The 26340-nt window shown below is 39.6% G+C and overlaps 1 protein-coding gene across 1 annotated transcript in view; it reads right to left on the bottom strand.

The window, feature by feature from the left end:
• Positions 1–4830: 4830 nt before the first annotated feature.
• The window catches only part of VWF (von Willebrand factor), a 146536-nt gene continuing 125026 nt past the window's right edge, over positions 4831–26340 (bottom strand). Inside the window, exons 45-52 of the mRNA XM_054847069.1 lie at positions 24519–24702; positions 23585–23625; positions 18575–18691; positions 14946–15044; positions 13476–13604; positions 12201–12240; positions 7004–7101; positions 4831–5171 (exon numbers count right to left, since the gene is read on the bottom strand). Of these exons, the coding sequence (XP_054703044.1) occupies positions 4983–5171; positions 7004–7101; positions 12201–12240; positions 13476–13604; positions 14946–15044; positions 18575–18691; positions 23585–23625; positions 24519–24702 (897 nt within the window). The 3' untranslated portion in view covers positions 4831–4982. The remainder of the gene's footprint in view (positions 5172–7003; positions 7102–12200; positions 12241–13475; positions 13605–14945; positions 15045–18574; positions 18692–23584; positions 23626–24518; positions 24703–26340) is intronic.

The raw sequence follows: 26340 nt of genomic DNA, 5'->3' as shown, positions 1-26340 counted from the left end.
AAGTTGCGTCAGTGCTAATAGGATGTGGCTACGCTGATCGTGTGCACAATCTGCTTCTGCACTGGCTTAAGTAGTGAACAGCACTAGCAGCTATTTCCATCCTGGCTTGATCCTGCTTTAAGCAAACCACACACTGAAGCTAATTAGCGAGACCTTCTGTTTTGGTGATTACCATCACAGAGGAAAGAGAGGGAAAAAGGCAAAACTCCCATGACCTGCGAGGCCATGGCAATTCTCTGCTGGAACTTCAGCATCTTGTCTTCATGCTCCATAATGCCTCAACGAGCAGCATAACAGGTATATTTTGTCTTAACTCCTGAGAAGACAGTGGAGAGGGAGTGGAGGAGAGGAAGAAAAAAAGCTAATGCAAAACCAGGGCTCTACAACAGAGCTTGCTCTGTCCAAAAAAAATCGTTATTGAAGGATTAAACTATCTTGAAGGTGGTTTCTGTGGGGAAGAATGTCTTTATATCTGCAAAGCTTTAGAGTGTTTCCAGGTAGGAGGTAAGTGCAGAAACCTTTTTATAAGGCTCTGTCTCAACTACTCAAGTTACCTTACTGCCTGGATGCTGCACTGTCATTCCTGCATGAAATATTCAGTGGGTTATCTTGTAATCAACTGTCTAATCAGAATAGGTGATGGATCCTGCTTAGCCTGCAACCTTACAATTTAAGCAATGTATTGAGAAGAAAAGTTGTTGGTGACTAATACCATCTGAGAAAGAACTTTTATTTGCTGATGATAATTGGAAGGAAGTGTAATTATTTGGAATGCAAATCTTTTTCTTCTTTTATGATACTATGACAGTCTTTTGTGTGAGAGGGGGAAATGGATTTATTCGATGACTGAATAAAGTATAGTATTTCTACTAGCTTGTGATTTAAGATCACGCACTGTGTCATGACCAGCAAGAGTAGCAGTTGCAGTATCACAGACAGATGTAATGATGCATTGTGACTAAGGTACTGAGTTTAAACAGGGAGCAGCGTGGCTGTTGTGTCCCAAAACTTTCATGTGTAACCTACACTAGTGTTATATGCCTCATTTTACTTAAAAGGGAAAAGGGTTAGGAGCCCTGACTCCATCTTGAACAGCTTTATACAGGTCAATCAAACTCTTCTGCGCTACATATTACCCCTGACAAAGGGCAAAAGGAATTATAAGGTCTTTCGTTGTGCATACAGGGAAGATGAGTACATTAAATGTTACAGAATACTTTTTTTAGCACTTGCTTTAGTATTCACATAGAATAATGTCTTCAGATAGGAAAAGTTAAATCACGCCACACTTCTTAGTCCCTCCTTTGGAATGGCATTGCCTAATTTCTAAGTAATGTACCAATAGGTATCAAATACTTGTCCTTCTACCCTGCTAGTTTCTTACGTTAATCTCGGATCTTCATTTAGAAACTGCCTTCAGTTACAAAACAGGGAACAACCTGGATGCCTCAGCTTCTGGACTGACTAATCTAAAAACTATTGGATTGCAGAAACTAAAAAAAAAAAAAAAAAAAAAAAGAAAAGGTGTTCTTCATACAGGCTTTTGTTTGCACGCTAGCCCATGCATACAAGTTTTGAGGTGGTGTACCTGTAATTTCTTTTTGGATCGCATAACAACCCCATTTATTTGAACAAACGAAAGGCACTCTGCTTGATTGCTTTGCTCCAATGTCCACATCTTCGCAGATTTCAACGTAGTTCATGCTTACTTGGCACAGGGCAATGGTGTAATCACATAGAGCTCCTGGTAACTTTTTGCTAGTAAAGTGGGATCAGAGAATACTCCAAGGGAAGCAACTGTTGAACTGCTTTTTGTCTTGATGTTTTATAACTAATTAATCTGCTCCCTGGATAGACAGCAAACCTTCTGCTTTGTGTATGCTTACATCTGGGAGAGGGGAATGAAAACTTGCTGAAAATGATGATATTTCATATCCACGTTATATGCTGCACCAATTAAATGCTGAAACAGAAAGGCACACCCACTAATTCTGGAATAGTATAGGAATGTAGAGCAAGTCCTGCCAGGATCCCTCTGGACACAAAGCTTTGCCCGCACAGGTTCAAATTACCAGCTTCTATAAGCCATAAGGATGGGTTCATTACAGGTAATACAGTTAGCTCAGGTAATAATATACAGAGGAAGCAATATGAGGAGGAAGCAATATCCAGCTGGTCAAAATAGAGCTGGGTCTGTAGTCTATTTTTAAGGACACTTTCCAATGGAGAAAATCATATTTGGGCATCACTGTGTTTCCTGAGGTACCTGGGTATGGTGTTAGTTGATAACACAGAAATAATGCCAATATGCCAGATTGTGTTTCACCTGCTGTAAAGGAGTGGTGCTTGGAAGTCTGTAAAAGTTAGCAAAGACATTAGATGCTTTTAATAATTAAGAAGTTATATAAGACTCCACCCCAAATCCATTTAATGTTCCTGTAAGTCTATCCCGTAGTAGCATGCTCAACGATCCAGCCGGTCTTCTAAAGTGGTGGGATGTGCTCCGAAACATTGGCGGAAAGGCAAAGACTAAGGTATCTCAAAACCATGAAGACTCACAAGCAGTAAGCACAAGCTGAAAAACAGTGTTCCTCAAAGCCTGGATTCTGCTGGTGAATGTTAATGGAGCGGTCTGATGTACGGCACCGTCTGATGTGCTGGCACACGACTACTGTTTGTGTGCACAACTCTCTACTAAGCAGGTATTTGATTGCAGGCCTGATTTTGTTCTTCACTCCTGCCAGGAAGGAATGCTTCTGAAAATAGCAGAGGTGCACTGACTGGGCTGTGTGAAAGGCAATCGAAACCTGCATGGAGGAAGTACGAGCCCGTTGCCTTGCACCATCTGAGCCTCAGATGAAGGACAGCTCTTTTGGGGCAGGCTGCCTGAAAAAGCTTGATTCTCATGTCAGCAGGTCAAGGCCAAAAATTTATGTACCTTTTCAGTCTGTTAAGGGAGATGTTATAATATTTCCTTCCTCTTGCTCTTTCCCACTTGTCTGTTTCTGTGACAGGATTTTCAAGGAAGAAGCTTCTTCTGGCCCTGAGCACAACAGGGGCTTGCCTTTGGTCTGTATGTTATTATTCCAAGCATACAGAAGTCCACAGAACTCTATTCTGTAAGAAAGCCCAATAAGTTCTCATGAGATGTACTGTGTGCCTACTTTAGACCATATATTGGCATAGATGCCTGAAAGCAAAATTGCAACCAAGGTGAAGAAAAGCCATGTAGTATGAGACACATTCTTGAACCAGTGTAAAGTCTTAATACAGTTCTGCTTATCCAATTACACCGAGCTACGTCTGCTATGAGTTTGATCCTATAACCAAGCAGTTTTCCAATAAATAATCTAGAGTTCCTTAATAAAAATACTAATTGCTCTAGTCTGAAAGCCAATATCTTTATTTTAGTCTGTTTATCTTTTGAGATGCTTAGATCCACAAAATTTTTCTTGTTAATTGAGGTAGAAGTGATGAAAGCAGGAATGTTTGTCCCTTTGTTGGTCAGATCTGTCCATCCACTTTGTTGCTTATGGAAAATACTATCCGTGCATGTCTGCTTTTCAGAAGTTCAGAAAACTGTGGCTCCACCTCTGCCCTGTGGATGCTTCTGTGTGTCCTCCCTATGCTGCTAAGCTGGTCCCTGATTCAAACAATTATCTGATTAGAAGACCTGTCTGCAACCGTGAAGCCTTAGGCTGCAATCCTGTCAGCTTTCATGAGCTAAGAAAGGTCAGTCTGGGTGAGGGCAATGGAAACCAAGGGGCAGTCCAGCAATGGGAAGGGGAAGATGTTGCCTTTTACCACCTCTCCACTCCTTTTCTCTGGTCCTCTCTGATGTTGCAGGCTGCTGTTCCAGGAGTTGGTTATTTGCAGCCTCAGATGAGCTGCTGTGCAGCCGATTACCTGGGTGACCCAAATCCATCTCTTGGGAAGCTTAATATCTGTAAGCAGCTATCACAAGGAGCTAGTGTGAGGGTGGAGGAAAACTGGTGACAGAAATCTACTGCAGTAAGTGGGGCTGATGCCAATGAAAACTTGGTTTCTCTCCCTGGGGTTATTGTGGGCCCATAGCAGAAGAAAATAGAGAAGCATAGAAGGCCTGTGCTTCTCCTAGCACTGTCCAGCAATAGAAGATGTCTTGAACGAATAATAAGAGAAAAAAGGGCCTACAATTCAGTATGTGTTGAATCCACAGCTGAATGGCAAAAGAAAAGAAGCAGGGATCTGCCTGGTTCCTCTCAAAAAGGAATACAACTTGCCTTTTTAGTTGAAAGCACAGAGGGATCTTTTGTTTGCTGCCAAAGGGACCCATTCATGCAGATGGGGAGGTGTTTTGACCCATTTGATCATGTGATATTGATTGGCATTCATGTGAGGACTGTTTGCTCTTCATCTCAAAACTTTCCTCCCTGTGACCCAGGCTCAATGGTGACAATGTCCTCTGAAATGCCTTCCATTTCTACAGATGCCAACCTAAAAACTGCACAATAACAACCTGATTTCCTGACCTTTTCTGCTAGGCTTCTCAGGAGCACTGTACTCCCTGACTGGAGGAGAAGAAAAAAGACTGAAAACCTATAAATCCACAGTGTGGCAGTAAGGTTTGAAGTGGGGAATGCAAGTGTAATGTCTCTGAAGACAATGCTAAATGGTTTGGGATATGTTCTTTAAGTAGAAGAAACTGTTTCTGTTACCCTGTTGTGGTTGTGCATTTTTTGTTTGGTTTTTTTAATAATGTGGATTACTTTCTGTGGTGAAGATGCAGATCAATACAATCTGCAATATCTTATGTCTAAATAACCTCAAAAATAATCAGAAAATGCTCTGTTGTGCTAGTAAGTTTTATTGTTTGCTATGTTGATACAGTTAGTTAGGATTCTACTGGATAAAACGGTCTACCAAGAGAAAAATGAGGCTTGCACTGTAAGGTTTCTTCATCATAAAACTTGAGATTACACAACTGGGCTTCTTGGAACTATTCACTCTGTGCAATTCCGAGAATAGCATTCACACTGAGAGGCAGAAGGGATGTAATGCTGCACCACTGTCCCATTGGCACACCGGAGGGGGATTGTGACGAGGGTTGTTTGAGAGGCTGTACAGCAGCTGCACACATCTTCCCATTTCCCTGTCTGAACGGAGTATCTGGTATTGCTTCTGCACTTGCCCTAAATGGAAAAAAAAAAAAAAAGATATACCAAGTTGGAACAGCACCAGGCCTCAGTGCAATCAGAATCCAGGTTCTTCCCATCAAAACATCCACGGATGACTTTGCCTGGAGCTCAATGCTCTGCTGTAAAACACGAATTCAGAAACAGGTGTCTGATTCCAGAGTATGGGGTGCTGGTCAATGAGTAAAGTCTTATGAACATAAGCAGAGCAAAGCAGAGGTGAAGAAACTGGTCACACAAAAAAAGCCTGTAATATAAAATATCATAGGTCATGTCCAAAACTATTGTGTTGGCTTCTAAGTACATATGGTTATTGCCTCAGCTGTATGAGATCATGCATTCAGAAAGTGCTTTAGCCCAAATGTTGCAAGCCACATGTCCGTTGTTGCCCTGCTGGTTGTTATTTTTCCTTGTTCTACTTGTCTGACCACTTTACTAATTTAGACTGAGCTGTCAATGGCTGTAGCTATAAGCTTTCATAATGTAAAAACAAATGGACCTACATCAAACTCTGTCAGAGTCCATTTCTTTTTGTGGCTTGGCATTATTATTTTTGAGTTTGATACAAAAAAATTGCATAGCATTATCAGGGATGACTTTAGAAAACTTACACTCAATACCAGCTATAGAAGGAATATTTAGTTTATGCAATATATGGCCAGATTCACAATATAAAATCTATACTGTTGCAGGGGAAACTTCAATACATATGACTGTATGGCTAAGGACCTGATTATCATTGACTTTGTGGACAGAACAAGAGGTCAAGAATTTTTTTTTTTTTTTTAAAGAAAGGTAAGTGTTTCTGTTGTTGTTCTTAAAGCTTCCACTCTTATTAAGACTTGTGTAGCAAATGAAGGTCCTTCTCCAGGTAGCTATCTGGAAAGCCTGGGCATGCATGCCCTTAATACTTCTCCATTCCCAAGAGAGACTCATTTTGCCTACTGCCTTAACTAAAGAGAATACTCAAGGGGCTGGGTGCAAGCCATGTTCTTGACTGCCACCCTTGTATGCCATAGTGTGGATTGTATTCAAGGGTTGTATACTATCTTTGTATGAAGCTTGCTTATCTAGGATCGAGCAGCTGTCCTGCTGCAACCCAGTCTGGGAAGAATATGTCACCTTTGGTTCCCAGTCTCAGAGAGATGGGAACATCCAGAAGGGAAGCCATGCTCTTGTCTCAAATGGAAGTTGTCCTATAAGGTGTAAGCACTGACGGGCAGGAAATTAAACTTTTAATCTGACTGTTGAAGAAATGCACAACACAATGCACATGCAGAACACAACGGCTTACTGCTCAGGCTAATAGAGGAGTCATAGAGCTTATAGAGCACAGAAGTCATATCATAGCACTCAAGTTTAAATGTCTTTTAAAGTATTATGCGTCTAAATATCTATTTACACTCTCATAAATCAACTTCAGAGCCTGAAGAGGGATATGTGTGCTTACTATAAACTCAGATCTGAAAATCAGCTTCACTAATACTAAGATGAAAATTCTTTTTTTTACCTAGAAAGTCCTAGAAAAGCCACTTCAGAGTAATTAATTTCTGATGGAAGCAAAGGAGAGTGGTACAAACAAAGCCTTTGTGTCTAACATGTGCCTTTTTTCTTGCTGGCCTGACTAGGGAAAATTCAGCATCACCAAATTTCTTTAGGAAATAAGTGCCAATGAGATTTACTCTGCTTGAGTGAATCAATGAGAAGGACAGAAACTGATGCTCCACTTACTGAACTGAAGCCATAGTGGAGGCAAAGGTTTCCCTTGTGGAAGAGAGAAAGAGGGCAGGGGCAGGTGTTGAGGTGGGGGGGTTGCTTTTGTTATTTACCTCACAATGAGAAATAGGCACTTCCTTTTCAGCCACACATCCATTGGTATTCCTGTACTGCAGTCTGGCACTTACTGGTCGACATTCCACTTCCACACCTACCAAGTTTAAAAATAAAAATTAAAAAAAAAAGTCTTTGACAGTGGTGACAATTCCTTTTTACAACTCCCTTCTCCTTATTACTGAAATTGCTGTTAGTGAGATGTCATTACTGGTAAGATCCCAGCAAGAGAATTAGGTGTGCCTCCTTAGAGCTATTAGAGCTGTGTGACTATATCACACTACAGCCCTAAAATTCCACTGGAGAGCAGGGTTTCCCTCATGTTTCTCTTCAATTGAGTGCTTTGTTTTAAAGTCACCTTGCCTCCTAACATCTGCCTTTTACCTGTTGGCTTCTGTGTTAGATAGCTCTCCTTTTCAAGATAGTTCAATGGTACATTGGGCAAGCAGGTGCACAGGAAAAAGACAACACACATGGGAACCCCAATAACCTGATCAGAGAAATAGAGCACCCTGATCTGGCTATTCCTGGGGCTGTCACAGGAGAGAGATCTCACCGTCTTGGAATGAAGCCCTTCGAGTTGAGTCAGTTGGAGCAGCTCTCCAGATCACCTTACAGACTGAGGTGGGTCACTGCCTTCAGGACTGTGTGGGACTCCTTATGCAATGCTAGGGAAGAACATTTGGGGATTCTACAAGACTTACTTATCATGGGATTTTTAGGAGAGGAACCAAAGTTGGGGAAAGAGACGGATTAAAGTGTTTTGGTGAGGAACAAGCATGGGAAAATGGATGGATAAGGCATAAAGGGTGTGAGAATTGTACATAAGAGATTAAAAACACTGGTGTCCGCTTATCTCTTATGCAGATATTGCAGATGGAGATCCACAAGGTTGGTATGAGAAGGAGAAATTGAAATTGAAGACTCAGAGGCCTGTGCTCCTTCTCCGCCACCCAAAATAGGGATGTCTTCTCAGTAAGCATTGCAACTTCACCTTTTGGTGAAGAATACCCAGGACAGCATTTTTCTGGCATTATAATTGTATATTAATGCTATTGCAGTAAGTGCATTTATCAATGGCAATTCTGAACTCTTTATATCTGTTGCTTTAATAAACTTTCTATCTGTTTCAACTTTGCAAAACTGTCTCAGTGAAATTCCTTGAGGGGGCTCTGACAGGCAAACATTGACTCCATTATGTGGCTACACATAATCCTTTAGACATAAACCACTGACCAAGTCTGGGACTAAGGCTAGGCTCCTCTCTGAGAAGGAGTTTAGAAAGCAATGGGGTCCTTTCTGAACCTCATGACTCAACGGAAGTGCCTCCCTCAGCCACACATCAGACTCATACCCTGTATGCAAAAAAAGGGGACTGGTTACATGTTAAACAGCTGCTGGCCCATACTTCTGTCTGACCTTGCCCTACGTTTGATCACTGCAGTCTGTCCTGCCTTCTTATTAAACTCCATTTCTAACTACTTGTCCTGGGTGACGGACTCTCTGTTCTGTGTGGAGGGGTAAGTGCCAGCCACTGGCACTGGACGACGGGTCATCGGGCCCATGAGTCTAGGTGAGTAGGGATGCAGGACCAGTTACTGGAGAGAGAGAGAGCGCCTAAGATCCCTGAGGACCTTCATCTCGATCAGCCAGAGGGGAGATCAGGATGGGAATGTGGGTGCTGTTTGTGTTTACCAGCATACTGTTTCTGTGTATGTAAAGAATGTGTGTGTGCATGTTTTATACATGTGTTTGTTTGCGTGTGTGCCTATTAGGATACACGCTCAGCCTCACTGTTGCCGGGACCTGGGGCCATTGAGCTGTGGCAGCCTCGCCCCTTTCAGGCTCCTAGGTTTGACAACTCCTAACAGTCTGCAGATGTGGTGGATTTTGAAGAAAACTAATGCAGCAAAAAGAAAAACTAGGGGAAAAAATAAAATTAGAAGACTAATTCTGTGAAAGTCTAACTTTGGGTCAATGGGAACTTTTCCACTGTCTTCAGTAAGTCATGAAATACTTTGATACTTGCTTTCAAATACTTTTTTGCTGTTAGTGTTAGGGAAATTATCCCTGGGTTTTTTTCCATCTAATGAGAAATCCACACAACAGGCAGTAGGTCTGGATTTGTTGTGTGGACAGTGCAAGCTCAGGGAATCTGCTGATCCCTTTTTGTGAAGTGAGGTTGGTTTGCTATGATCTGTTGACTGCGGTAGTCAATGGTGACTCTTCTCCACTTTCAAAGGGAACCTCACCATTGACATGCTCAAATACAGACTAATCCAGAATATTTTATTCTGAACACTCTTGTCTGTTTAGGTCCACATCTAAAGACTTGTGAAGGAGCTAATGCTTTTTTTTTTTTTTAAGTGGATATTCCTTGCACTTCGTAGCGTTAATATAGTACTATGCCCCTGTGTAAAGACAGGCTTCTACTTTTACTCATTTCTAGCTAATGAATGGAATTTCTGACCAGAATACTGGACTATTTTTTTTACGTACTACACAACAGCATTTCAGAAAGCTGAAGGAATTCAGCTAGCCAACTACACAACTAAGTAGACACGTAAATTGAAAAGAAATCTTCCTAGCAGCAAACATAGTTTTCAATGGCTTTTCCATGGGAATGTTAGTACCAAATTGGCTCTGTGCCTTGCTAAGGCTTTATATTTCATTAAAAAAAAAAAAACAAAAAAAAACCAACCACACCCCCCCCCCCCCCCCTCTCAAAACAACAACAATTAAAAACCACCAAAAAAACTTGAAAAGTGTTTCTGGTTTGAGGGCTGAAACTGCCAGTTCTCTTTATGATTTCATCACTTCTTTTGATAAAACTTGTCCACCTGGAAGGAATACACAGTTGTGTCCACACAACTGAAAAGCCTAAACAAAATAATTGTCATCAGCCTCAACACAACTTCATCACCTTTTTGATCCTGACTTATGCACTTGTTTTCGAGTTACTTTACTATTCTCATTTACCTTTTTTTGTAGGCTGTGCCTCCTTTGCAAGGGCAAGTGCTTGTAACTTAACAAGACATATGCAATTGAGATCAACAGGGAAAAGAGGTAAGAAGCGGAGATGCAACTTCTTTGTTCAGTGGGAAAGTAAGGAATGTCCTTTGCAAATAATCAAGACCTTTGCTAGTACCACAAAAATCTGATGAGAAGATGATAAGCCTGTTGACTTATGTGCTCCTACATACTTAAAACCTGGAACAATGCCCTCAGACACACTACTGAACACCAATTGCCAAGGCATAACATAGAAAAGGAAACTGGCTTCTTAAACAACCTGTGTTGAAAGCCACGTAGGACTGTACTGAACCAAAGGCATCACCCTGAACTATGCTTCGAACTTGAGAGAACAAGTTCTTTGCCCAATTCTTTATGCTACTGAGGTGTCTGAAAGATGAACTCTCTCAAACCCGGGAGGGCAATGTAACCTACATCTAAGTCTCTGTGTCCAGGAGAAACTGATTATTCTCTTATCTGACTTTTAAGAATAATTAAATTACTCTGGTTTTACAGTAGCTTTGCCAGGCCTTGGTGTTCCCTGTAGAGTATGTAACAGATTGCATGCTGCTACTGCGGGCCCTGGTGGAAAGATATAAATACAGAGGAGAGATAAAGAGAGTTTGGTATCTAGAAGTATCTGTTTGATTCAAAGCTATGTGTTAATCACCATCCTTGAATTGATAACCCACGGTTAGTTGGCTGGATGCACTTTGTTGGCTTTTTCCTTATGAAGGGCCCTGAATAGAGAAGCGACCAGGAATAAGACTGTGCTGTCATACAGGACTTTTCAGTTTTGAGCTATATCCAAGCAACCATCAATGGGAGTAAGGCTTGAAGGCCCATACAATATCAATGCTTTTAGGCATGTTTTTAGATCAGTTTGCTGCTGCAAGGAGGTATCACTTTTAAATCTGTATAACTGTTAAATAAATATGTTAGATGTATTGAGCTGTGCTCATTTGGAACTGCGTTTCTCATCTCCTCAATTGCAGTGACAGGCATTCTCAATTTGTAGAGCCTGTCCACCACCCTGTCTTAAATCTTAAAATCTGTTTTTGTTAATAAATAATTTTCAGTATTCCTTACTTGAAGCCTGGTAGATTAATGCTCTCTTAACTAAATTACCTGTTTGAGCCATTTGATGACAGTCTATCTCAATAGCTTTCTGACTTCTATTTCTTGAGCTGGAACTCAGTGATTATACAGACAGGCAATGGCTGCAAACTCTCTAGGAGTTAACATCCTTCATCAGGGGTATTATTACAGCAGTTAGTGTGCCAGCATGGTGATGGGCTGCTATGCTGGCCATATTTTATTTATTAGCATGTGCATAGAGAGGAAAAAAAAAAAAAAAAGGTAATGGAACACAGGCAAGATGTTGATATTCTGACCTTTGAAGAGAATATCAATCTTCTGTTACTTTTTTTAAAATTTATTTTAAATGAGCTACAGTATTATTAATTTTTTACTTACAAAGCAGCAAACTGAGAAGTTGTCTGTTCACAAAAGCATCAGAGATTCATTTTAGAAATGAGAACCCAACCCTGCAATTCCTTCCTGGTGTAAGCAAACACTTCCTACACTCACCATCTGACTGACATTTGGATTATCTACACAATGATGCATGAAATTAAGACTTGCAAGACTGACTCCAAAACTGATGAATTTAAGATGTAGTCAGGCTGTTCAATAGGAAAGCACCTTTGACAAGCATTTCCGCTACCATTTTTTGGTTATTACGTTATCAAAAACCAATCAAAATTGCACTACTGCCACCAGGGTTTGGGGGTTTTTTTTGCTAAATTCATTTTAAACTGATTGATTATTCATGAAGTAGTTGCCTCACATATTCAATATCAGGTTATGTAACTTGTCAACCTGTGTGTGCAATACTGTTATCTTTAGATGGACAATAAAATAAAAAATTCATAATTAACTTCTGCATAAAATGTGAAGAGTATCTCTTTCTAAGCACTTGTGAATACTGTCAAAACACGTGTTCCAGTAGACAAAACATGACAGTAGTATCCCAATTAGATGGCGGACTTGTTCGATGGTTTATTTTAACCACATTGCTTAGCTCTGTTTCATTAAACTGCATCTTATGCAAAACATAACTCCTGACCCAGTAGCGTACACTCTCTGAAATTTCCATACAAGACTTTTGGCTTATTTACTTACATGTGTCACAGCAGGTATTGCCAATTTTTGCAATTCTGCCCTAAAACAATAAAAAAAAAAAGAAAACTTCTATTTTGACACAAGTAATACACTTTTTTTTTCTTCTGCTGGAAGAATATAAAGGGATGTTTAAAACAGGGTATTAGACAAGGAAATTGCATTTCTATATTGTACAAAAACATAAATCTACATTAGTAATCATCACTTTTCCCATTTTAAGGTTTTGAACTTGTGGTTGTATTTTTTGATAGCTAATTGGAAATAATTGACTATATTAGCAAGTTCAACGCCTGAAAATATTGCTTTCCCCTTATATTGAGAGCTTTCTAAAGTAAAGACATTGAATACAAATAAATTTCTGGGAACCAGAGTGATAAAACCCATAACAACTTATGTCTGTTTAAGAAAGGAAGTAAAACAGTCCCTCTTGATTTTATTTTTCAGCAATACAGATGAAAGCATGCCTATTCCACAACAGCTGAAAATGTACAGGCAAATCATCATAAAATATCGCGTCTGTCACATAAGTTTTAACAGCCAAAAATTTTATTTTTCTGGTTTCATTATTACCATGTAGAAAATAATTCTCAGAAATATATGTATGGTGGAAAATTACTGAAAACCCATAGTGAAAGGAAAAATGGAGAAATATTTATTCTGCAGGGTGATGACATTGTTGCACTAAACACTTGAACTTACATGCAAAAGTTTGCAGGCTTTTTTAATTAAAAACCCCAAAACTTTCCATCTGTACCTAAATGAAAACAATTAATTTTATAGATGAAATAGTTTTTTGGTTTTGTTTTGGTTTTTTTTTTTTTTTTGATAGCAGGAGAATCAATGCACTAAAAAGTAAACTATCCACTGATTTTTCAATGAAGACCTTTAGAATATGATAATAACACCAAGCCTGTAAAATAATCCATGATCTGACTGTTTCATCAGTTTCCATAATTATCCACACAGTTTTCCTCTGGATACCAAATTGAAAATATTGTTAGAATGACCATTTTCTTACGTTTGCTGCTTCATATGGAACAGAATTACTGCAAGCTCAGCATCTCCCCTGCAGTATAGTCCCACATAAAGCCAGCATATATTTTAAAATAAAGAAAACTTACATTTTTCTGAATTTCAAAGAAAGTTCAAATTCAGTTTAGCCAAGGTGCTGGGAGAGGGCTAGGGTTTCCCACCCTAATACACATAAGGTACCTATATACAGAACCATAAACATGACAGAGTCTATTAGGAAACAGGACCCATTTCACTACTTACTCCTTCAGCCAGACATCTTCTGGAATCAAATGGAGGACAGCCAGTGATTCTCCTTTCCCAGATAAATTCCCCTTTCTCATTTACTTTACAGGAGTGACTGTCACAGCCATCCTGAAGCGATTCATTTGGCTGTAAAGATTTAAAGGCTGTTAGCTTTACACAGGAACAACATGGGACAGTAAGTTCTCAGAATACTATACGACCTGACTATTACTTTACTGATATTTCAATTAATGTACCATGGTGGTGAAGTTTATAAAAAATGGAAATCTTTAGTAAACAAACTTGTTTGTCAACAAAGTCATCATCTATTTACATCCATAGCCATATTGATTACAGCTCAGTCAGGACTGCCAAAAACCTGACCTTTTTCAGCTCTTAACAGGGAAGAAATTTCCATTAACTTAAAAGAGAAACTTGGGAATTTGGCCTATGAATTGTCTTTCAAAGATATATATATATGAATATTTAACTTCTGGCTGAGTTGGGAGCTTCTTTAAAAAAAACTTATAAAACCACACCCCCACATAGAATCGTTTAGGTTGGAAAAGACCTTTAAGATCATAGAGTCCAACCATTAACCTAACACTGCCAAGTCCACCACTAAACCATGTCCCTAAGCACCACATCTATAGGTCTTTGAAATATCTCCAGGGATGGTGACTCCACCACTTCCCTGGGCAGCCTGTTCCAATGATTGACAATCCTTTTGGTGAAAAAATTTTTCCTAATATCCAATCTAAACCTCCCCTGGCACAACTTGAGGCCATTTCCTCTTGTCCTATCCCTTGTTACTCGGGAGAAGAGACTGACACTCACCTGGCTACAACCTCCTTTCAGGTAGGTGTAGAGAGTGATAAGGTCTCCCCTCAGCCTCCTTTTCTCCAGGCTAAACAACCCCAGTTCCCTCAGCTGCTCCTCATAAGACTTGTGCTCTAGACCCTTCACCAGCTTCCTTGCTCTTCCCATACTCTCCCCATCTAAAACTTATCTCAGGAATGGAATAAAAGACAATGTTATATGCTCTTGCTTGTGACAAGCTGATGGGTTTTAACCAGAAAAGTATCCACTCCTGTTTAAGAAACTATCATGCTGGAGAATTTTTTTCAAAATTCATATTTTCAACTTAAATTACCCATTTCTCATTTTAAATGTTTTTAATTTCCTCTAAGTAGTTGTTTGAGCTCATATTCCAGTTAAAGTTCCTTGATAATATTCATGCTTGCAGGTGCATCTAAAATGCCTCTATAGAATTTTGCACTATGGTATGAAGTCTCCCTTTTTTCATTTACAAACAACAACAAAAAAATGAACTTTCTTGAGAAAACATTCTGAGATATGAAAGAAAAGGCACTAGGAATACCACGCTGCCTAACTAAAGAGGAGGAAAACAATTGCACTTTCCTTGGGTTCACCAGAAGTCTGTGTTACATTTACTCATAAACAAAAGAAAGAGTGCTTAAAACTTACCTGAAGGTATTTAAGCCTTCCATCTCTCAGCCTGATGCTACATGAAGTTGGCACACATTTCCCACAGCAAGAGCCAGGGATTTCCTGCCTTCTGTAATTCTAGAAGGTAAAGGACATTTTTCTGGGTTTATTTTGTTTTAAGCATGCTTCCTACACTTATTTGTAGAGGGTTTTGGTTTTTTTTTTTAAATTCAGTGCACAAAGTGATAGACAGCAAAATGCTTTTTTTAAACAGTAGGACTAGAATAGCTTAATCTAATTAGTTGCATACTTTTGTTTTCTAAAGGCTGGCATTAATCCTTGTACTGATTTTTTAGACAATAGAGAGACATGTTTATTTCCAAGTACAAAGCCTCCTGTGTCCACTAAATTCAATATTCTTTGACTATAGCAGTTGCAAGGTCAGGTCCACTAAACAACACATGACAGTAGGAGAGGGTAAGAAACTTATTAAAATGTTTTGAGTGACATACAGTTCGCATTTGTGGTGTGATGCAGAAGCTTCTCTGTAAAGCTAATGAATACTACACATTGCAACCTGGAAAAGGAGTTTGACATGCTTAAACTAGGAGAAAAGGGAAAGATAACCAACAAGCAGTGGGCAGAGAAAGGGGAGAATAAGGCTAAAGTGGAAAATTTGGACTATGGAAAGAAAAAGAAAATGGCCTGATAAAACAAGAAAGTAAAGAGAGCATCAGAAAGGGTATGATATAATAAAACAAAAAAGGAGAGAAAGAAAAGAGGAATAAGAGAGTCCCACAAATGGCACAGGAAGGAAAAAACAGTGGCAGGGAAAGAAGCATGGGAGAATAAGCAGCACTAGATGGAGAGGAAGGTATAGAGTGGATAATGGAAAGAAAAAAAAACAAACCCCACAAACAAAAGGAACCAAGTTAACACATGAAGTGTCCCACAGTAATGTCTCCAGCTGCTACACATAACTAACAGCTGCTTATGATGAGCTGAACATTTTCAAGACAACAAACACTTTCTGGTTGAGTGAAGGCATGCATGTTATCCATATGTTTTTTATAGAAAAAGAATTTGGGGAGGGTGGGGGGTTACTATTAAATCATTGGAAGAAAACATAGTTCATTGTTATTTAGGTGAACTTGCTCTACTAGCAAAAATGTAAGCACCTAAAGTAGGTCGTAAAATGACCAAAAAAAAAAAAAAAAAAAGACCTGATGAGCAAATAGGCTGCAGTTAGCTGCACTTCAATTACCAGTGCATTTACTTTCACAGCTTCAGCATCCAGTAGAAAGCAGGTGCTCTTGAGAGAGTATATACTCTTAAACCATTATTTCATCCATCACATAGGAATTGCTTTTAATCTGGGTGTACCATGAAATCAATGACTCTGAGATAGGAAAGATCCCAAGCTATGTGTGTGAATCCCACTGGCCTTAGTGGGATGAAGACATTCTGTATCTTATTTGATATTTTTTCCCCCATCAGGCTCCACAGGTTCATTACAATGGCTACAAAGGGATACATACACCTAAACCTGCAACTTCCCTTGGATAGCTGCACGTCTCCTCAACACAAGTTCACAGTGCTTAATAAGCGAAACTGGAAATTGCCCTTTCTTCAAGGTTTTTTTGTTTAGTCTGTACTTTTGGGTCAGGTGGGGGAAAAGGAGCTGTTTGGGAATTGTGTGGGTGGTGAAAGAAGCAGGAGAGGAATGTTTCCCCATTTTTTTACCATGTATTTTATTGATTCCTCTACCTTTAATTTCTACAGCTGGCTTCTTGCATTGAAAAGCAAGAATTGACGTTTGTGTATTTTTGTGTGGGAACATACGTATGCACACATGTTTCTGGCCACAAATTCATTCTAGTGTATCCGGGCTTTTTTCATTGATCTGCCAGGTTATATTTTGTGGAAGTGAGGAAGATGCTCAGCACTGAGCATGGCCATTTAATTTCCTTTCAGAAGCCTGTGTCTATAATCATACCTTACAGGAAGGGTGATATTAGAGTCCAGAACCACAAAAAGTATTTCAGACTCTCCCTTTTGTCACAGGCTACATCCATACCAGCAAATAAAGGGCATCAAGGCCAGTTTTCTGGCCCTGCAGACAAGTGGAACATGGATGTATTTATGTCTAAACTGCATTCTCCCCACAAAACAGGCTGTCCTTGGGTTGTCCTAACCACTGACCTGTGCCTGGGAATTATTTGGAAGTTTGCTAGTTAGAACAGGCCAGCTGGGACACTGCTGACAATTCTTCAGGATAAGTGGTTGCAGGGCATAATTTGAGCCTGCAGTCTTGCTCTGTTTAGTTTATTAGTACAGATGAAACCACAGAAACTTGACTTACTACATGGTCTTTTCCAGTTCTACTTAAGGATTGAAAACTGGTCCTATCCAAATCTCTGCCCCTCTCTTTTGCAGGGACCCTATCAATGTATGCCTCTCCTGGATATCAGCCGGGAATCCTGTATGGTCATGTTAGAGGTGTGGCTTTTTGGTGCAATGGCCACTGCTTCTGCAGGCCCTAGGTTTGGTTGGGTCCATTAGGCTCCATCCATTATCCTAGAATCACAGAATGGTTTGGTTTGGAAGGGACCTCAAAGATCATCTAGTTCCAACCCCCCTGCCATGGGCAGGGACACCCTCCACTAGACCAGGTTGCCCAAAGCCCCATCCAACCTGGCCTTGAACACTTCCAGGGAGGGGGCAGCCACAACTTCTCTGGGCAACCTGTTCCAGTGTCTCACCACTCTAACAGTAAAGAATTTCTTCCTAATATATAATCTAAATCTACCCTTCTTCAGGTTAAGGCCATTACCCCTCATCCTATCACTACATGCCCTTGTAAATTATCCAAGACAGACAGAAGAGGAAGGGGCATTTAAGCTTTTGCTGTGAAACTTAGCTGCTGGTCTATGCTCTTCAGACAGGGGGAGATTACGCCAGCCTCTGCAACTTGCTTAGGTCTCCTTCTACTTGAGATATCGGTACTAAGAGAGAAAACTACATGATGGAGCAGAACTAGTCAGGCACTCCGATCACACTGTTGGTCAGTGGAGTAAAAATGGGGGCTATTTGCTTCTGGCTTTCCCAGCCAACCTCATTCCTTGCAGATGATGGCAGCAGAGCAGCAGCAAAGACTTCAAAAAGGCCAGTGGAACTGATGGGGGCTATCACCTCAAACCACGTCAGGCGTGGCTGGGAACAAAACAGAAGTATTATTTATCACAGCTATTAGAGAATTTGGAATAATCATAGGAAAGTCCTGAAGCATGGAGATTTAGCTGAGCTGCCAGTCCCTGGACGGACAGATAATACTGTAGGAAAGGAGACACAGCAGTTCCTGTTGCAAATGATTTGCTAAACCTTATTTTGCCCTAAAGGTAAGTAGTCTAAAATACAAAATAAAATGTGCCTGTGGACCTGAGTACTATGAAAAGTTACCTTTCCTACACTGTGGATTTAGATCATATTTGGTATATTTCATCTAATTCAAGGAAAGAACAACACAGGGCCATGACTTCTCAGAAAAACCTGAAGAAAGCCAACAGGTCCCAGAGCTGTACAAAACATAAACTGGTGTATACCACGAAGAACATGACCTTCTCATCAGACATATTCTTAATCAGAACATTCAGACCACTTGCACTTACTATTGGGCATGGTTCACAGCTTAATTTTGTACATGTCAGAGTATATCTTCGAGAAGATGTTGACTGGAAGGAGCAGAGACACGTTGTGCATTGGTCCACCATCAGGCGTCTCCATGGCTGAAACATTAGAACCAGTTTGTAAGTCAGTGACTGTCTCTTCAGCAAAACTCAAATAAGCAATTTTATCTAGGTTAAATCTCTTTCATTAAATCTTGCATTGCAATTCTTTGCGAGAGAAAACAGAAAACCGATGCCCTCACTTTTCAGAGACCCAAATTTTTGGGTCTGTAATTCCACAACAAGCAGCATAGCATGAGGCTATTTTTCAAGTAGGCTCTTTAGAATTCCTTAATATGTGAAACAGCATTGGCATTTCTTCCTTCATTGCTTACAAAGCTAGCAAGTGAGAAAGGAATCCCTTAAAGACATGAGGAAGATTTGGTCATGACCTATCCTGACTATGTGTTAGGGGGTTGCCACCAGTTCGTTTTTCCCAAATGTAGTGAGTTGGCTTGCCAACAAATTTTTTTTCTTGAACCATCACAACCCACAGATCATGGGCAGAAGTTACTTGTTATTGCTCTTGTAATAATAATGCTTAGAATCTCTAGAGGCCTAAAAGCCTAAAAGTGAGAAAGGAGAAAGAGAAAGAGAAACAGAATTACTGAGTGAAGAACTGGACTTGTCCATAGTTACAAGCAAATCAGCGGCTGAGCTGGCACACAATTCAAATTCCCTGAGTTCTTCCCCAGCACCTTGTTTGCTGGATCCCACCACCTTTCAAAGCAAGGAAAAATGGCATTTAAAATATAGAGTGAAAATGCCAAACTATTAAATGGGAAACAAAAGGATGTGGAGTTAGTAATTGGATTCCTAGCACTGAAAGTTATTCTAAATACAAAGTCTTTCTGCTTCCCAAGTGCACAGCCTTTCATTTTAACCCTAAAACCAGAAACCACGATGGCTGAAGGGACAAAATGGGAGGACTCAAGATTTTCACAAAGAACTTCTAAAACCTAATAAAAAAGGTAAACAGACACTGACTATTGCTAGATTATAAAAGCTTTGAGTTGTGCTTCAAAAGTCAATGGAATGTCGCTGTTGACTTTATTTGAAAAAGGAATTTCCCAATGTCCATACTATATATATCCTCAAATTCCATTTTTTTCCTGTTCCACACTACATACTCATGGAATAAATGGAGCAAAACCAAGAAGCCAGCCAGAGTAACAGTGTAAAGGTGATGTGTTTATGGATAGTTCAGAGCCAATACTCCAATATATACAACGAAGGACAAATGTTCCGATTAAAGAATTTTAATTACATTCTTACTCTGCACCCCAGCACAACAGAGGTCCTCAGGCCTCAGTGGTTTTCTATAAAGCACCAGCAATAGCAATGACTTTTTTCTTGGTTTGTGGAGGTCTAGAAAAAAGATCCACCACATACAACATGATGGAGGCGGTAACAGCAGTTGAGAGATCCCTGTCTTTTAACAACTCAGCTTGAGACCTCAACATGAGACTTTTCAGCTTTCTCGGTTTAACCTGTTACAGTGAGCATCAGGTCAATAATCTGGAAGGTTAAAAGACCTCAGTGGTTGCAGGTATGAGGACACACTCATAACATTTTCCTATGGGAGAGGGATGGATAGCAAATGTCATATGAAACTCCAGACTTCTTGTTTACTCTCAACATTGGAAAGCATTCAGGCACCAGAGTGATAGTTCTAGTACAGACTGCATGGCCTCACAAGGGCATTCAATCCACTGACACTAGTATTGCTCTACTGGTTAGTAGCTCCACACACCCATCTGCATGTACACACAAAAGCCTTGCAAATCTGGGAGATGTCCTCATCATGTTGACCTGTTTCAAAATATGTTTGGGTTTTCTTCTGTTTACTACCATAATTATACCTAATTCAGGCCCTCCAGAAATAAATGCTTATCACAGAATGCCTCAGTAGCTCTAGGCCTTCACATCATGAAGAAAGGGTCTATAAAGCCACAACAGATCCTCATTGGATCTTCTAATAGCTCTAACTTTCCAATTAAACACAAAAAACATAGATAAAGTTTAGTTTATACTAAAATCACTGTTAAAAGCAGGAACATAGGGCTCACCAGAGACATGCTGAAACAAAATCCTCACACACAAGTGCCTTGAACTTTTGGGGGAAGGTCTTACCTTGATCCAAAGTTTGTATCACAGCTTAGTTCTATGATATTTATTTAATGTATTTAGGTATCCACATGCAAATGGCTTTAACAATGGCTTTCTGTGAACAAACATAGCTTAGCATGACAGAACTGAATGAAATAATGGATTGATACATCTTTTTCCCTTTATATAACACACCTATCGTGTTTTCTTGGCTAACTTAGAATAAAATGTCAGCATCTGCTAACCCAGTGTTAGTCAGTGCAACCAAAATAACCTGCATAAAGCCCAAATCTACTCAGATCTCCTTCAAAAATGCCACTCAGTAAAAGCCTGGGAAAACAGATGAGTGATATAGATAATCCTTTTGGTAAATACAGCCACCTGCTTGGAAGTCTGCAGTTAAAGCCCACAGCATTGTTAAGAACAGCAGAGTGAATGCAATATACCAAATTACTGGAATATAATATTGGTAACCAGATACAAGACAAAAATGTAAGGGGATTAAGGACACAGTCAGTTAACAGAACTGCAGTAAAAGATTCAAAACTTGGAACTATTCAGTGAATGAGTTAATGGAGAAAAGTTTTCCCTTGATATAAAATGAAACTTGAAACCTATTCTTAAAGGACCCAGAATAAAGGTTTTGAAATCCAGGAAGTATAAACTTCTGTGGACACCACATCTTCCTTCCTGACCAGAACTCTGGAACAGTCATTGAAGTAGAGAATAGTGTAAGACAAAGCTGTAGTAATGCCAGCTGCTCAAAAGCTTTCAGACATATAGCTAATTAGCTTACAGTAAGTCATTAAATAAAGCTAGTTTAATTGAAAATAAAAGTTCATTAATTTAAGATAAATTCTAATATAAGCTCTAATTTAATTTATTATTTTTTAAATATCAAAATGGCCACTTTGTTTAGAAATCTTCCAAGATTATATCTCAACTCAAATTTCACACTCTCCATCCTGAGAAAATATTTTGGTAACTGCATTGTTGAATGCTAACTTCAGTAATGCTTGACATTTGCAACAGCAAGAGCATAGAAGTAACCTAACAGCTGGGGCCTACCTACACCCTCAAAATCTTACACAGGCAGTGTTTGATAAAATGACCAATTGTCAGGAAGAACAAAAACACATTTTAAAAGCTGTATTAAAAGAAAAACAAACAAACAAAAAAACCCCAACATTTTAAAGACACCTTTTATATATATCCAGATAACAAGTAAGAATGAGTCAAAATGTAGTGAAACACTTTATGAATTCATTCCAAATTGGGAAAATTTTATTATGATAGGATTTTTTTCAATATTGTAGAAGCTGAAATATTTTATTTTTAAGACTTCAAAATACAAATACTTCTCATTTTGGCTTCAACATGAAATTTTCTTTCAAAATTTGCTTATGATTCATTTTAAAGTATTTTGAAACACTTGAAAATAGAAAAAAGACTTGACAGATCAGGTAAACATTTTGTTGGAAGAGAAAAAATTTAGTTGTTCATGAAAGAATAGCATGCAACTGGAAAGATACCTTTTTGCAACACAGAATATACATATACACACACATTTTCCTATGTAACAGAAGGTGGCAGGAGCTAGCAATTACTATACTGCACAACATTCTCTGTAAGTATGGTCTTCATAAAATGCCACAACTAGTTTTGACAACATACTGTAGAGCAGACAAATACAGGAATCAAGGAGAAAGCAGATTATTTCAGATTTTACCACTTTAAAACCCTTCTCCCAGTATTCTGACAAGACAGACAGTTATTCCTTGGATTTAATTCTACAGGGAAGTAATCCCCACACAGAATGATGGATGCTTGATGACAGGGCTTTACCTCTAACAAACTGATAAACTTATGCCTATCAACTATGAAAAAAAATCAAAACCAGAATAAATAGATGGAGAAAGGTTCTCTCTGCCATACCTCAAAAGTCCAAAGAGATTTGGGTAAACTTACCTTCTAAATAAATGAAAAAGAAAGACGTACATTGACAATTGAGGAATACGCAGGTTAAAAGTTAGGTTAAATGACTAAAGAGGACCTGTTTCCCTGGGGGATGATGAGAATATTTAGAGCTCTTTGACACCAGAGGTGCTGCCAGAATCTGGATTTAGGGAAACAATGGACAATTGACAGAGCTCTCCAAAGATAAATTCGGCATAAATGAGATCAGATGCTTAACTCCCATCATTCCCGCTGTCATGGGCTGGGTTAAACATGTCTTAATCTATCCATTAAATATACAGTTGAGAAAAAATTTCCTCTGAGGGCATATCAGCAGGGATTTTGAAAGGGGACAGAGGTCAGACAGTGAGGAAGCTCAGCTTTCCTGTTCCTGCTAATAGCCAAGGAGGGATACCCCTCCCTCCACACAGGTGGAGCAAGAGTCTCCATCCTTTTTTAATCTGCTTTATCCTCTAGGTAGAATACGGGAAGTTTTTGCTTCCCCGAAGTGGGCAAGGATCATTTTTGAGATTATCCCTCACAGATAGTTTCCTGTGTGTTTGGTAGCCTGCAAGTCATTACACAAGGCAGATTACCACAGTTTCTAAGCACTTTTCTCAAGCATCCTTTCAAGACAAGGAAACATTACTGTCTCAGTTTTGCAGAGACACTCATTGTCATACAGGAAGACTGTGGCAGGGTCACAAACTGGACATACACATGTGGAGACCCTAGCCACTGCTTTTACCCTAAGGTCTCAGTTGCAGAGATTCTGTCTGAACAAAGCTGTATGTTTCTGTGTATTCTGGCAAGTTTGCGTTCTTCAAAAACTCATTCATATATCTAAATGTCTTACCATCACAGCAAACAAAAGGAATCATGACTTACCCCAATAACAGTGCCATTCAAAGGACAACCATTCAGGGGTACTGAAAAAGAAGATAATATTCCATTTAGCATTTTCACCATCATGACATTACCAGGATTTAATAAACCATGGGTAAGCTTTTTTTGACTTATTAGAGTTCCAGCTGAGGACATTTAGATCCAGTTTCACTGTAAAGAGGCATAATTGAGCCCTCTTACATTATACCTTAAAAGATAGCAATTTGTCAGAGTTATCATGATTTGTACCTCCAAATATCCTATGCTGAGCTGGTTTTTTACAAGTACATGGCAAAATACAAATTTTCCCCTCCAGTTCATGCCTCACACTCTCAGAAGATGCATTCAGGTTTTCTGCAAGTTACAGTGCGTATTTCCCCTCCTCTTCCCACTGCTAGCTCCTCACCCTGTGGTTGCATATATACTTGTCAATTAATCATGACTGGGAGTTTTCCATGACTGAGGCCAATTAGCCAAATTTTCTGATTTTTTTGACCCACGTCCATGCTAGGAAATGGCCACAGGCAAAATGCTCAGAGACATGCAGAACACAGCATGGCTGCATGCAAACTCCCTGTTCATACCAGCCGCTGGGGAGAGCGTTGAACCTTCCTAAACCAAAAACATCTCAAGACTTTTTTTAAATGCTTAACAATGCAGGATAGAGCTGTAGAAACATAGCCTGGTATGTCTCTCTGAAGCAATGCAAAATAGCTTCAACGATAAGTAGTTCAAGAGGAGAGAGTGAACATCCGTTGGAAAGAGAAAGTAATAGCAGCAGGTGCTATTGTACTCAATGTCTAAATTATACAGGAGTTTCAAAGTAGTACTATACTTGCATAACACACACTTTTGAAATTGCTGTTGAGAAACAGGAGATCAACACATGAGATGATTCATTCTCTAGTGATTCCCTTTGTCATACACAAAACCTTACCACATCTGCAGGAAGGACAGCAGTCTATTATTTGGTCACAACGTAGTTCAGTTCCCTCTGGACAGTCAGGCACATCCATTTGAGAGCAAGAAAGATTCTTTTGCTGCACAAAAACCTCATTGTTCACTTGAACACACTCATTGATAATGCAGTGGTTGAAGGGGGATCGCCACTCTGTGCCAACCTGATGGAAAATTGTAAAAGGATTACATATAGGCAGCAGTATTTGTGGCACTGGGTAGAGGGAAGACCACCACAGCCAACATGCTGGTTTGCAAAAAACACGTTTACTGCATCAGGAACAGTCTGTCACTCAGCAGTTCTCTACAAATCCTTACCACAACAATCAGTTTATAGAACAGTCTGCTGCTTGGTTTGTAGAGTATAGGAGTTACAGGAGTATCCTTAAGGTTAAAATTAAAGGGGCAGGGGAAATAACATGTGAAGAAGAAAAAGCACTCTTAACTGGATTTACATCTACATTTGCTACCCAGCAGCTGGCTGCACTGCACTGCGCTGTAGCCAAGCTGTCCCTCTTTCTGCTGGAACCTGCTGCAAATCAGCTCTACTAAGCCCAAAGGAGGCTTTGGCAATAGGCTCTAGACCTGAAAATACTTGAAAAGTTAGAAGAGACTGGATCCTGTTGACAGTCTTATTGATTATAATCACCCATGGGTCAGACAAGGCAGGAACTTCCAGTGATATTATGGGAAGAGACTTCACCACAGGCCAGAAAGAAGATGCTGTCACAGTTCAATGCTGGTAAGAGCTGATGACTGCTTTGAAGCTGTGTGCCTCCACTGTTAACACTCTTTGAACACACTTCAAGAACAGCAAAAGTGAAAATCAGATCCCCAACTCCAGTAAATTTAAACATCTTTGCTCAGAAAGTTTAGGAATACTTTTCTCTCATGTGTTAAATACTTAGTTCTTTGTTAATGACAAAAGAGTTGGAAGAGGACACAGAAAGAAAGAGACAGCAGAGCATAAGGATCTATTACTCCATTAGGACAACAGAAATCAGTAAGACACAGTGGGACATTAAAATAGGTCTTCTGAAGGCTTGTTTTATGAAGCAGAGAAGAATATTGATCCACATTAAGAAATGCCCTTGATAAAATCATGGAAGAGGCAGGCTGCAAAATGATACATTAGCATTTCTTAAAAGACAGCATCAGACTGCCTTTGTAAGAGAAACAATTAAAAAGTTAATGTTAAAAATGTGAATGTGAGATGTAGACGAAAATGCAGACATGTTATAAAGAACACTTAGGGAAGAAAAGATGGGGAGAAGGCCTGTTATTTTATACATATTTGACTTACTGTTCCTGCCTTTGTTGAATCCAAAGCTCTGCATAGCATTAAGCAATTTAATGCTACTGGGGAAGGCAAAGGCTTGCCAAAGGTGGTTAAGTTAGGGACAGCCTGAAGGAATTAAAAACGTAGGCAAGAAAAGAAACAAATATCCACGTAGCTTTCCAGAGTGGTAGGGTATCTGCAGTGCATTTTAAATGGCTGTTGCATGCCCACTTCCCATTGGGCTCTTTCAATCCTAAGGGAAGAGGCACACTGAAAATAAACTGTTATTTTGAGCAGAAAACAAGCGTGGCCTGGACCACTGTGGTCTGATCTGACATGCAGCCATCATCATTAGCAACCAGATAATAATTCGTGTGTCTATCCTCATTTGTTTCCTGATATTTCAGTATGTATCAAATAGGATATCCTATTTGAATAGGACTCTGAAATTCAAGCAATCCACTACCCCAGCTGCCTGTTATCCATAGAGTAATACAAATTAATTGGGATAACTTAAACAAAT

This window comes from Grus americana, chromosome 1 (genome assembly GCF_028858705.1).
Source record: "Grus americana isolate bGruAme1 chromosome 1, bGruAme1.mat, whole genome shotgun sequence".
NCBI lineage: Eukaryota > Metazoa > Chordata > Aves > Gruiformes > Gruidae > Grus > Grus americana.
The sequence above is the reverse complement of the archived record's forward strand: the minus strand, read 5'-3'. Positions and strand labels throughout refer to the sequence as shown.